We start from the raw sequence: 14,298 nt of genomic DNA, 5'->3' as shown, positions 1-14,298 counted from the left end.
ATTAACCCCTTATCAGATATATCATTTGCAAGTATTTTATCTCATTCAGGAGGTTGTTTTTTTGTGTTGATGGTTTCCTTTGCTGTGCAAAAACTTTTTATTTTGGTATAGTCACAGTTTAATTTTGCTTTTGTTTCCCTTGCTAGAGAAGACATATCTAGAAAATTTTTCGACAGATGTCAAAGAAATTACTGCCTGTGTTTTTTTTTTTCCCTAGGAATTTTATGGTTTCATGTCTCACATTTAGGTCTTTAATCCATTTTGAGTTTATTTTTGTTTATGCTATAAGAAAGTGGTCCAGTTTCATTGTTTTGGTGTCTAGTTTTCCCAACACTATTGTCTTTTTTCCATTGTAAATTCTTGCCTCCTTTGTGATAGATTAATTAGCCATAAAAATGTGAGTTTATTTCTGGACTCTATTCTGTTCTTTTGACCTATGTGAATATTTTTATGCCAGTACCAGACTCTTTTGATTACTACAGCTTTAGTATGTCTTGAAATCTGGGATTGTGATATATCCAGCTTTGTTCTTCTTTTTCAAGATTGCTTTGGCTATTTGGAGTCTTTTGTGGTTCCATACAAATTTTAGAATAATGCTTAGCATATATTATTTACTGGTTTGGGAAGCTACTATTTATTGTTTTTATATACCTGTTTTCCTGCCAACTTCCCATGCCCAACCTTGTCCTCAGCACAGTGCCTGGCATGTAGTAGGCCCTCTGAGCATTTTCCCTCGTGACACGATTTCACATGTTATCTTGAGAAAGACATATTTAACTCCCACGCAGAATTACATACTTTGTGGTCCTGTTTCACTTCATGTCCTGGTTGTGTGCCTGTCCTCCGTGGGCTTTGCCAGGTGGCTTCCTTGAGAAGGAAGGGAGGGAGGGCAGGGACTTGATGCTGAAATGTTTGAATCTCTCTGTTTTAGCAATGTGCTCTGTAGACATCAGGTCCTTCATAAACATTTGTTAAATCAAATCCTTGCCCCAGGGCTGAGCCTTTTGGGACTTGAAGGTAGGAACATTTGTGTGACTTACTAAACTGATAATTGGGAGAAAAATGAGTCTTAAATTCCCGTTGGCTCTTTCAGGATGTACACTTAAAACACTTAAAGGTGTTAAATGGCAAAAGGTCCTTAGGCCTCAGCAAGATTTAATACTTGCTGTTGGGTCCAGGAATTTTGAAAATGTATGCCCGTGTGATAAATTGCAAACACCTGAGACTCATTCCCTTTTAAGTTGGTTTTTAGAGATGCATGATGTGCAGTGCCGTATCATGGGGGTAGTTTCTAAGAATATGGTTGTCATTTAGAGTTGGACATTCACCCAGCTCTGGGCCAGGCTTCGGAGCCCCCGTATGCAGGGCTGTACTCTACAGGCTCTGATGACTAGAACGAGTGATCCTTGGAGTATATTACCAGTGTGGCAGCATGTGCACAGACATGTCACAGAGGCACAGGGTAGGATGCTGCATGTCCTTGGTGTGTGCCCAGTGGGCTTGGGCACCTGCGAGTGGAATCATCATAAAATAGTCAAATTACCTGAGACTTTTCTCTTAACTTCCTGTTTTTTCTCTCTCTCTCTCTTTGCCATTTTAAACATGCATTTTATAATTTCATATTCTCAGTCGTCTTGTTAAAAAATGTTTCCTTTAATTCTGTCTCATTATGCTTTACTGGTCTTTTCAACTTCAGTTTTTGTATGTAACTTGTGAGAGATGGACACATACAAGAAAGATAAATTTGCTATGAAAAATGATTTCTTTCTCTTTTATGGGGAGGAGGTCTTTCTCTTTGATATAAATGACAAGCAGGCGGATTTTATGGCTTTGCTCCCCTGCCAGGGGGCAACGGCAGAAGAGTGAAAAGTGCCACACTTTAAAGGGACGGCTTCCTGGTGGAATTGGTCAGGTGGAATTGAAGCCGTGTTAATGCCCATGACTTCTCTCTACAGAGGAGACCCCTCGTCTCTGCCATGGGGTTAAGTGGGGTCTCTACTGCTTTTCACTTAAAGACCTTGTGTAAAATAAATAAATGAAAATGTATACACATACCTGCATATGTATGTGTGACACTTGTTGGTGGGTTTTAATTTCTCAGGTCTTTGAGCTGTGTCAAAAAATTCCCCCCAAAACAAACACACTATTTACCTTCCAAGGGTTTTATGTAATGCTAGGTTTAACTCTGTATTATTTAGGAGATTTGAAGAAGTTTAGAAACAGGGCTCTTCCCCTTGTGTATTTCATCCTTAGCGAAAACTGAATATTTCTGAAACGGAATTCCTCAGCTTTCCCACCTCCTCCTAAACAGGCTCCCTTCTTTTGTCCCCTTGGTGTCATCATGGTGAAGACTGCCCAGCCAGGTGTGCTAGAGGTTTCTCTCTCATCCTTCGTCATGGTTTAGTAGAATAAGTGCTAGATGGAGCCAGGAAGGCTGAATTCCTGAGGTGGCCATGAGCAAATGATTTGAACTTGATCATCATTCTTTCCCAAGAACCCATGAAAGTCCTTTGTTTCCTACCCCTAAATATCCTTGGCTTTTTGTGTCTTCACGTGGCACCTGCCAGAGTGATCGTCCCCTTCCTTCTCCCTTGTACATACTCTGGTGACATTTCCTTTTTTTTTTTTTTTTTTTTTTTTTTAATTTTAATTTTTTTAATGTTTATTTTTGAGAGAGAGAGAGAGCACAAGTGGCAGAGGGACAGAGAGAGAGGGAGACACAGAATCTGAAGCAGGCTCCAGGCTCTGAGCTGTCAGCACAGAGCCCAGTACGGGGCTTGAACTCACTAACGGTGAGATCATGACCTGAGCCAAAGTCGGATGCTCAACTGACTGAGCCACCCAGGTGCTCCTCTGGTGACATTTCTTGACAAGAGGCTATGACACCTCTGGCTTCATTCCCAGATCATCATTAGGGCAGACTCAAAACTCATTGGTCCTTACAGTCCTGAAGAAAAGGTGGCAAATTCTTACTTCACAGGCCTTATGCTCCAGGTGTGGGTCTCCTGATAGAACACCGAATGGCCCCCTCATTGCCAATGAGACACAGGTTTGGCCAGCCCCAGTGAGGGTGGCCTCCAGTTGTACACTGTCCGCATTTCCAAGTCCCCTTCATGACATGAATAATTTCTAAAATACAACCCAAGTTGGCACTAACAAGTTTCAGAGTGTGGTTCTAGGGTCTTATACGGTATCTCTTCAGTGAGACTTTCTGAGGAAGCAGATTTGCATCTTCTGTGGGGCATTGTGTTTATAGATAGCTTTCTTAATATATTTGTGTGCAATGGTGTCACACCCTTTCTCTTAAATGAAAATCGCAGTTTCTTGGTTTGTATTTTTAGAGACCATTACTTGCAGTTTATTATCTGTTCCGTATAGTATCTCTCCCTGGAAGAGATGAAACCTGTTATAGGTACTTGGTCAATGGCAGGTGCTAGTTTTGAGAAGTGAAATTGCAGCAACGGTGGTGTTTTCAGTAACCCTATCGGGTTCCTTTGTTTTTAATAAGTAATAACACTCATCCCTTTAAGTTCCAAAAGGCTTGAAATAGTGTAGGCGAGTATTTATAATGCAGGAGTCTGTTTGCTATGTAGCTATGTTGTTAGGATATGTGTATGTGTGTGTATATATATATATTTAATTAAATTTTTTTTTTTTTTTTTAACTACAGGAGCTCTTACCAAAGTAAAGGAGAGTAGGCGACACGTGGAAGAAGGGAAGATGGAGGTCCAAAAGGCTGATGGCATTCAAGATCGCTGTAACACTATTTCTTTTGCCACTTTGGCTGAAATTCACCACTTCCATCAAATTCGAGTAAGAGACTTTAAATCACAGATGCAGCATTTCTTACAACAGCAAATAATATTTTTCCAAAAAGTGACACAGAAGTTGGAAGAAGCTCTTCACAAATATGATAGTGTTTAATGACTGGACATTGGGTTGTGGACTTTTTTCAGTTCAAGGATATTTCTACAGCAGAATAAAAACTGCTATCAAAGAGCTATTGCCAACTATCAGTGGTGGTACAAGGATGGTTTTGTGTTCAACTGAAGCTCTGCTGAATATATAATTACGTAGGAAAGAAACAGTTAATATGGTTATATAATAGAAACAGTACCACACATTGTAACTAAATTATACTATGTATGCCTACACTACCATTGTAACTTTTGGAATAATGATTATACTATTTGCCTTATTGCTTTTTGAAGTATGGGTATTTTAGTGCATACTTTGTAGACCTCAAAACCCATGAAGGGTCTCAAAGAAGCTGGCTGGATACAAGCCTGCTGCGGATGCCTTTTTACTCTCATAGATTGGGATTACCTAAATTCAACCTATTCTCTGTTTACAAACTCCAACTAGAGCAGCTATGCGACTTTGTGCCTTTAAACTCTTGGTTTTTCATTTCTCCACCCCCTCCCTTTTTTTTTTTTTTTTTTTTTTTTTTTTTTTTTTTTGGTAAGTAACCACAACTTTTCTTGATTGAAAGAGTGAAAGGCCAGTGCATACAATGACAAACCTGTTGGTAACCTCATATTGGCGCTGGGGGCGGGGTGGGCGGTCAGCTGTCATCAGTTTGCCTGGCAAGTTTTGTCTCCCGACACACGCTGGTGAGGGCAACCGAGGGAGACCTGATGCTCATCTTGGAATATGAAGTCTATTAGGGAATAAAATGGTGCCACTCTGTTCCTTAGATGCTGTAGTAGCATAGCCTCTTCACGCAAGTGTCCTAGAAACTTGGCGTGGAGATCGAAACCAACATGTCTTATAACACAGAGAAGGAGGAGTCTAATCAGTTGGGGACACAAGCACAGAATCAGTGATGACACATACCTGGTTTAATTCTTAAGAGGGTTTTCTTTTCTTTTTCTTTCTTTTTTTTTTTTTTTATCTTGAAGATTTTAATATTCAGTGTGTGTGTGTGTGTGTTATTATTTTTTTTAATGATCTACACTGTTAACTGATTGAGACTCCACTGTGATTCACTCGTTTACTTAATCAAAAACTTTTCAGGGATGTCTGTAAAATTCAGTGTTATACGTGATTGAAAGTAGCGTTGGTTGATCTAAGGAGGGACCAGAAATAATTACTACTATTCCAAATGCTGAAGGAAAAAAAAAATTGTTTTTTTTTTTTTCATATTGTAAGCCCCCAGGACATTTAACCTTAAAAATTATTTTAAATATATTCTTCTATTATTATAAGGGAAATATGAATGGCTGATAAATACCAAAAAGATTCAAAAGCAGCTTAATTTAAAAAGCACAAAGAGATTCTGGCTTCAAATGCCAAAATCTCCATGTTTTTATAGTTGCTGAGCTATAAATAATGTGATTCTTGAGTTTACAGATTGAAAAAGTGTCACTGAAAGGTCAAAGTATCTACTGTTTTTATGAAGTCAAACTTATGCTGCCTCACAAATCCCTGGATATTGAAATGGTAACACAGAAGTAAAGAGGTCAATTTGAAATATTGGTGAGTCACACTGATTAAAAAAGACAGGGTCAGTTTTCAGACACTCAAAAAAGAAACGGTTATTGAAATAATTACTCAAAGCACACTTATTCTAAAAAAAAAATCTCATATGGGTTGAATTTTTAAGATCAGAGTGTTGTAATTTTGATCAAATTTTTATACCTTAGGTAACTTAGAGCCAGATTTAACATCATGTGGCTTTGTTTCTATTACAGATACGTGGAATTGTGGAATTGTAACCAAATATATCGTTCTCTAAAAAGTTAACTTTATCTTGTTGATTGCAAAATATAGTTCTATAAAAAAAAAACCCATATATCTATGTTAATTTTATTGCAGAAGTTTGGAGATTATAATTATAGCATTTAATTTAAATTTGAGTCTGTATCGGACAGATAAGCACTATGCTTTTCAAATTATTTGAAAATCAGTTTTATTTGCCTCTTTATTTTGATGGTGGTTTGATTTTTTTTTTTTTTTTTTTTTTTTTTTTTAAGTAAAATCACTAAAGATGTGCAGTGGTAGCATGGAAATTATCTGAGGTGTCTTGTTATGATTGTGCTTTAGCCAGGGTGGACATAGCTTAAATTATAAAAACTAAAAATCAAAGTACAAGGAGGTATAAGTTCATGCTGCCTGCTTAGAAGAGAACTTTTGTTCTTCATAACTACATAACATTATAATGCCACTGATTTATAAGGGGTTTAAATGAATTCTGTGGGGTAGGACATCAGAGTTATTAGTGTTCATTTTCATCTAAGATCTTTATTTCTCTAACGTTCTTGGTCCTATTGAAACATTTCAGTATACAAAAATACTGCAATGTTAATACCCAAGAGAAAAGCCATCATAATGTGTATGCTGGTCATTATGATCAGTGTGGTACAATTTTTTAAAAAATAAACTATCATGCCCTTCATGCCATTATTTGTCTTTATTTCTATAATTTATAATTTTGATACGTGATGTATTTATGACATGAGGGTGTCCGCCTGAGCTGGTTTTGCTATTCTAAACACAGACGGACTTGTTGATGTGCTGTAATTGTCATCCAGTGAGACTGGTTTTGCAGCCGTGCATTATATACAACCCCCATTATTCGCCCAGTCTGTTGTACCTAAAGGTACAGTGTAAACCCAGAACGAGGGAACACGTTTGAAAGTGAAACAAGAGTCCATGCCCTTTGGCTTAAATAGAGCAGTACAGTTAAACCTTGGTTTACGAGCAGGATTCATTCCAGAAATATGCTTGTAATCCAAAGCACTTGTATATCAAAGCAAATTTCAAGAACCATTGACTCAGTGGTGAGCATGTGTTGTTCAGCATCACGGACTACTCATATTGCAAGACATCACTCGTTTATCAAGTTAAAGTTTATTAGGAATGTTTGCTTGTCTTGTGAAACACTCGCAGAATGAGTTACTCGCAATCTGAGGTTTTCCTGTCATTGAGAATAGATTCGTTTTTTGGGCTTCACTGACACAGATGTCCTACGTGTATTTGTAACAACACAGCAGATTCGTCAGTGCTGGTTTTTAATTGTCTTAAGTTTTGCTGCTGTTCTCATAATTAAGGACTTGAAAAATGTAGTCTGTCAAGTCAAGCATGTAAAATTTATGTGTCAACCTTTAAATGTCATTCTTTACCAAGCTCGTTGCTATAGGCATTTTTTTTTTTTCCACTTAGGTCTTCAGTTCCTCAGAAACAAATTACCATGTCTGGTACTTTTAAATCAATAAGCATTATCCAGTTTTCTCATTTGCAGCCTTCTCTTTGGCTAACAGAAGAAGTAAAAATTAGGGTATTAGTTATTTATAGACTAAAAGTGTCGAACATTTTTTTTCCTTCAAAATGTTATGATTAGTACAGATCAGTCCTTATCTTTTAATGAAATAAACAAAGTTTGCTTTATTTCTCAGCTTCAGTGGAATATTATAATTATCTTTTCTCCAGTAGTTAAGGAGGCGTTTACTTAATGTGAAAGACTTACACAGAAAAATAGAAGAGTGTGTTCATGGTCTTAAGCTTCCATCTGTGCCCGTCATAGAAAATGTTTGTGAAACTAGCTAGTTTGACTAGTTTAAAACCATAAGCCATCCCTGTCGTCCCACTGGGTCTGCTTCTGTTAGTATCTTATGTAACTATTAAGCACATAGCAGTAAACGGTGAGTGAATCATTTTGAAATAATAGTGACTGTGAGTCTGACACATACCTAATAAGTGCGTGAGTAAAGTAATTCACACAGTCTCTCCTGGGGTCTGTTGTGTTGGTTTCCAGAAAGAGGCCAGCTCAAACCATCCTAATTCAAGATATAAAGGATCATGGATGAGTACAGGGACCTGGTGAATCCCACATGAGGCCAAAGTCCCCTCTGGAACTAAGCTTGCATTCTATGCGGGGTTTGTAATCTGTCAACTTCTTTTCTTTATGAGTCTGTTTTATTCTTTTTTTCCCTTCCCGTGGCTTGGCTTTCTCAGTATCTTCCAGTATGTCTAAAATGGCCCAGACATCTATTTGGGTTCCTTAGGCCAGTGGGGGACACCTGACCCAAGCTGGACAAATCACCTGTGGGATTGGTGGTGGGATGGGTTCTCTGCAAGTGTGTGTGAGGGAAGAAAGGAAATGGTTGGGACCTCTCAATATGGACTTCATCTGGTAGTCCTCACAATAAACCTGGAGATTCCATCTCCTGTTCATAGATTAATGAAAAGGATCAGAGATACCTCGTATCTTTTGCCCAAGATTACATCAACTGAGTGATGGAGCCGAGAGTCAGATGGGGATCTGGCTTAAGCCAATGCTAATTTAAACTGGATTACATTGGATGCCATTTCCCTGCTTTTCAGGAACCCCAACACTTTCCCAGGTCCCCACCCACTGCTGGACTGACAGGGATTCTGCTCTTTGTGTCCCGGGCTCGAAGGCGCAAAGGGAGGCTTAGAAAGTCTCCTTTTTGCAGTCATTTCTGTTGGGAAAGATGAGAGTCTGTGGTCCTGTCACTGCGTCCCTGGCTGTCGATGCGCCGCTCTGCTCTGTCTCAATGGGGGAAGCAGGCAAGGTATTAATGTTTCCCTAGTGATATTAAGGGAGAGAAGAAAAGGAACCAAAACCCAATGGTTTCCCCTCTCTCTAACTCCACCTCTGTGCAAACATAAACAGGTTTCAGTTGCCATAAAAATGGCCTTGGCAGAACCATAGGAACTAATGTCAAATGTTTAGTTCCAGTTGGTCAGGGTCACAGTTAGCTGTGGCAAGTTCCGCTTGGTCACAAGTAGCAGCAGCAGAATGCTGCATGCAGGAAGGCCTGGGAAGTGATGGAATAGACTTCTGGGCAGAGTACAGAAGGATGCTATGCTAGGGACCTAGGAGCAGGAAACCTGGAGAAACCAGCCAAGTATCTACCTCTGTCCCAGGCGTCTGAGCTTGGGGGGGGGGGGGGGGGGGGGGGAGGGGGAGGCAGTGAATCTGGGATTGGGTCATGTCTACAGCCTTTCTAGGGATCACAAGTTCCCCGCTTGGCTTTATTCCCAGAATGTCTCAATCCCATCATGCCTGTGGCAGAGATGGAGCTTCCAAAACTGCTATAGGGGCCTACGTGGGTTGAGAACAGTTTAACTTCCTCGGGTGAATTTGTGCCAGAAGTCTGCCTAGGACGAGGCCAATTGTCCCGAGCTCCAATTGTGAAGCTCCCTTCAAAAGGACTTAGAAAACATGGTGTTCTGTTTCTGTGAGCCCCATAAGCCTATCTGGAAATGCTCTCTAACTTTGAGGGCCCCGATGCATCAGACCTTATTTGAATAGAGGTTTAACTTTTCAGTTGCTCCAGGAAACGTCTCTTAGGGCTTCATAACTGCTGAGTCAGTGGACTTATCTGCAAGCATAGTGGGGAAGTTGACCCAGCATTACAGTAAGAGAGGCGATGCCAGGGGTCACAGCCTAGCTTCTCCACTCTGAAAGACCTCAGCTTACCCAACTCGCCTCTGAGCCTCAGTTTCCTCAAGGGTAGGATAGGCCTACTTAGACTTTATCAAATTATTGAGAGTATCAGATTAACAAGTATGTGAAGTCCTCAACCACTTCTCAGTACTCCCTTTTTAAATAACAAACATGGGAAGTGACAAAAATTCTACAAGTAGGTACTTAATGACGATAGCCACGTTCCCAGACACTGTGTGACCTTGAGCTAGTCACTTAATCTCTCTGTGACCGTTTTCTATCTGCAGTGGGATATAGTATCCCCTTCACAGAAATCTTGTGAGAATTGAGTGACAAATAAAAATCCCTGAGCCCAAGGCATGCCAAGTGTAAGAACAATAAAGATCCTCCGTGAGGATGTGAGAAGGGGTAAGATGGATTTTAGCCGTTAGAATTTTAGCCATTAGCCATATCAGCTCTGCTGTGGAGAACTGAGGAATCCACACGTGGCTCTCAGGTAGGAGATCCTGCCTTCGGCACAGCTCTTCCACCTTCTACCTGCTTTGGCTCGCTCTGCCCCATGCAGCCCGGCCCCAGGTCCAGACCCCTCTCCGGGTTCCTGCTCCCAGAACCCTCGTACAGCGTCCTGGCATATTCCGCCTAGAAGCCTACTTCACCAATTTCCAGACTCCTCAAATTCCTCCTGTTAGGGTGGTGAGGAGCTCAGCTCTCCAGAGGGAACCTCTTTTCAATACCGCTGTCCACTTGGTCCCAAAGAGCTAACTACCAGTAGGTTTAGAAAGTTGTCCTGTAGCTCTTACCAGAAATATCTGCCGGGGACAGCTCAGAATTCTGTTTTTGTTCACCAGATGAATCGCGATTATACTGACGCCTGCTGCTTTCACACCTTAAAAATAAGAACTTTACGCCTAGGACTCTGAGGGCAGCATGCTCAGTGTTTAGTATCTCAGCCCTGACCTCATGCCCCTGACAGACATTTCTAAATGATGGTCAATGCATTCAGTCTGGGAAGTTGAATTTAATGCCTCTGGGTGGCTGTTGAAGTAACCATGCCCTGAATCAAATAAAATACTGGCCTAGACCCAGTTTGATCAGGCCACTTGGTTCTGCTTTTGTTCAACCTAGCAGTTTTAGAAAATACAATTTTTGTTTTTGATTCAGAATGGTTCCCTTGGGGAGAAAAATCTTGAAAAAAAAAAAAAAAAGGAGAACAGGTTAGGATGTAGCAAATTAGATTCAGCCTAAAACCGATGGTGTTTCAGTGTAATATGTTGGCATCCCGAGTCTAGTTTTGATCATTCTTTATCACCTGGTCCCTTTGTGAACTGCTTTGTGAGCCAACTGGAGTTAGCAGGGGCCAGCCACATCTTCCCCCAGCTGCACCTGGGGGACGCTGACAAGTCCACGGGCTTATGTTCTTCATCTGAACCAAAGTATTTACAGGGAGAGTGAAACCTGTAATCCCAGAAATAGGGCTTTCTTGAAAAATGTTGCTTTTTAATGGCTCCTATTCTGAGATCCACGAAAAAGGAAATTTGGCCTTTTAGGTACTCATGCTGACAGGTGATTTCATGATAAATTGCATAGTTATCTGAAGAATTAAAAGCTGTAGGTGTCAGTTGTTTAAAAAAAAAAGACAAGAAGGCTCTTTATATACCAATATGGAATTTTTTCAAGAAAAAAAAGCAGAACAATATTTTATAGGCTATACCTTGAGTAAAAGAGAAAATAGGGGCTCCTGGATGGCTCAGTTGGTTGTGTCCGACTCTTGATTTGGGCTCAGGTCATGATCTCACAGTTTGTGAGTTTGAGCCCGGCTCTGTGCTGATGGTATGGAGCCTGCTTGGGATTCCCTCGTTCCCTCTCTCTCTGCCCCTCCCCTGCATGCACTCTTTCTCTCTCAAATAAATAAACTTAAAGAGAAAATAAATATATTTGTTTATGTACTCATAGATTGTTTCTGTCAGTAGATGGAAACAGTTGGTAACAAGGTAATGTTGTTTGCTTTGAGATCTGGGAACTAGATGGTTTGGGGGACAAAGGTAGGCAGAAGATTTTTCTTGTATACCTTCGTTATCTTTTGAATTTGAATGAATGTATTTTCCATTTAAAAAATAAAAATTGGATTATAAATAACTAAAGATAAATTTTAAAATTGACAGAGGCATTAGCAAAAAAAAAAAAAAAAAAAAGTTGTAAACGCCTGCAGACCTGGAAGCAAATTGTACAAGCATAGAAGGATCAGTCTTGTACGGGCAGTGGACCCACAGTTACGGCCAAGTCAGTCTTCATTGTGTTATTCCCTGTTGAAATGCCGCAGCGTTAGGATGTGTGCTGTTCAGGAGAACGTGTAGACTGTACAGGGAGAGATAGTCTGGGAAACCATAGTCTGTTGTTGTCCGTGGGGCGGGCTGTTCTTTTCGAGATCAGAGCCCCTCATCTCACCCCCTGTCCTGCGAAGCCTTCCACCGTGTTCCAACCCCAGTGTCTGATCCCCTGTCTACACCCCTGTCACTTTGGTGCTGGCACGTAGCAGCTAAGTACGCATAGGTCCTGGGCTGAGATCTACTTCTTCTTCCTACCGCTTAGACATTAAGTGTTCATCATGTGCCAGGTTTGGTTCTGTTACCTGCCATTACCTGCATTATTTGATCTAGGGAACTCTCTTGCAAAACCACTTTACCCACAAGGAGACAGGCTTATAGACATTACAGAATGGTCACACAGCCAGAGAGGGGCACAGCTGGGATTTGGACCCGGGCCTCCTGACTCCAGGGGCACCTGACTCCGCGACGTGTGTTATCAACCACTGTACAACCTACTTGAGAATACAGGGTGACGTGCTGGAGCACCAAGGAGGCGGTGTGGTAGTCCCCTTGAAGACAAGCCCTGTTCCTGACTTCCTCCTTCCTGGGAGGTGCTAGGCACAGGCCGAGAAGACCGAAAAACTATGGTCTGGAGAACAGACGATCTTCTTGACTCACCAGGTTTTTGAATGACACCGACCACATCTTAAGAAGGAAACGAAATGCCAAAATGCTAGCCCTCCGCGTTTGCACCATCAGCACCGGCGGTGGGCTGCTCATGAGGGCAGTTTTCCACAGACAGACCTCTGTTACACTTCCAGCGGCCAGAGGAGTCGGCCACAGGAGGAGACAACAGCCGGGCCACAGTGCCGGCTTTGTTCAGCTGTGGGCCTGCTTCGGTGCCCCAGCCTGCCGGACTCAAATCCGCGCCTCGGCGACGTGGCACGTGACCGCACATCACGCCCTACCCAGCCAGTTGTGAAGGACTGTTGTTTTGAGTGTCAAATCCCTGTATGCCAGGTTACTGCTGATTGCTCTCCCTCAACACAACTGGGCGAGTTGAAAGAAAAGCGCAAGCTGAGCCCCACGAATCATGAGGAAAGCTGGCCTCTGAGCAGATGGCTGGGGCATCTTACAGGTCGAGACCGGGGATTCACCACCATCAAAGCTGTTTGTGGAGCCTGAAGCCCTGAGTGAGACGAAAAACTAATAAATTTCATGCTGGTTCTCTTACTCCTTCAGTGCAGAACCCTTGAGTGGGACCAGACCCCATGTCTTCTGACCAGCATATTTTCTCCTGCCTTACCTTATGGGAAAGCATCGAGAGGTTGCTGTGGAAAAGGTAGTTACCCAACATCAACTCACGTTTGAGTCGTTTTGCTTCAAAAGCTTGATGAAGCCACCGGCACAGCAGAGATACCCCAGACACTTGGCTCGATTAACTTGTTCATTTGTCAACAAATATCGATTGAATTCCTAATTTCCAGGCATTGGTCTAGACACTAGGAATACAGCAGTGAACAAAACCAACCCAGATCCCTGCCTTCATGTATTTACATTCCAGTAAAGGAAATCCAATAATAATCAAAGTAGTGAAATATGTAATATATAGGTGGTGATAAGTGACATGGGAAAAAATAAAGTGGGGAGGGGAGGTGTGGGTAGTGAGCAGTGGGAGAATTTATTATTTTAAGTGGCCAGGATAGGCTTCTAACCTGAGGTAAAGACCAGAAGGACTCGAGAGTTGAGCCATGTGGATACCTAGGGGAAGAACATTCTGGAACACCAGCAGCAAGTGCAAAGGACCTGAGGCAGGAGAGCATAACTGGCATGTTAGAAGCCCATCAGGGAGGTACTGTGGAATGGGGGTAGAGGGGAGAGGTGGTGGTGGGTACAGGGCTGAGCAGGAAGAGATGAATCCCAGAGGTGGGGAGGATCCAGGTCATAGAAGGTTATACATGGAGGCTGTTGTGAGGACTCTGGCTTCTTTTCTGAGATGGGGAGCTCCTGGGGGGTTTTAGCAGAAAAAAACCATGATTTACCTCATGTGTGACAGGGTCACTTTGGATGATCTATGGAGGCAGCTAAAGCAGAAACAGGAAGACCAGTTAGGAGACTTCATGATAATCCAGACATGATGGGGGCCCACACTAAAGTGGAAGCAGTGGAGACTGAGGACAGTCGAATTGAGTGCCTTGACCAGGGAACCGTGTGCCCAGTGTAGAACTTAGCAAGCCTAAGAACAGTGTCTTCTTTTGTTTTCTGTGCCTCCATGGCTGATGACTGCCCTTTTGGTGGAAAACTTCCTACTTTATAGTTTAATGATCTATCTTGGTCTGATTTAAGAGCCATTTGTTCTCCTTAGAGTGATTCTTCCGATTATTAAATATTAATTTTATAACTCGGCTCTAAGAATACTCTTAAGTTCTTAGGGGCCACCTCATCACTGCCTCCGAGGTATGGTAGCCTGACTAGAAAAGTCTGACACAGAAAATTGACTTCTACGGTTCTAGGGCCACATTACCCATATTTCAGCTGTAGATTGGCCATCCTGGTCAGGGTCTGAGGATCTTTTCT

At 41.8% G+C, this 14,298-nt stretch overlaps 1 protein-coding gene across 1 annotated transcript in view; it reads left to right on the top strand.

The window, feature by feature from the left end:
- SNX18 (sorting nexin 18) overlaps nucleotides 1-6,397 on the top strand; it is a 29,638-nt gene extending 23,241 nt beyond the window's left edge. The window contains exon 2 of the mRNA XM_007076657.2: nucleotides 3,671-6,397. Within this exon, the coding sequence (XP_007076719.2) occupies nucleotides 3,671-3,924 (254 nt within the window). The 3' untranslated portion in view covers nucleotides 3,925-6,397. The remainder of the gene's footprint in view (nucleotides 1-3,670) is intronic.
- The last annotated feature ends 7,901 nt before the right edge of the window (nucleotides 6,398-14,298 follow it).

Source organism: Panthera tigris, chromosome A1 (genome assembly GCF_018350195.1).
Source record: "Panthera tigris isolate Pti1 chromosome A1, P.tigris_Pti1_mat1.1, whole genome shotgun sequence".
Lineage (NCBI taxonomy): Eukaryota > Metazoa > Chordata > Mammalia > Carnivora > Felidae > Panthera > Panthera tigris.
The sequence above is the reverse complement of the archived record's forward strand: the minus strand, read 5'-3'. Positions and strand labels throughout refer to the sequence as shown.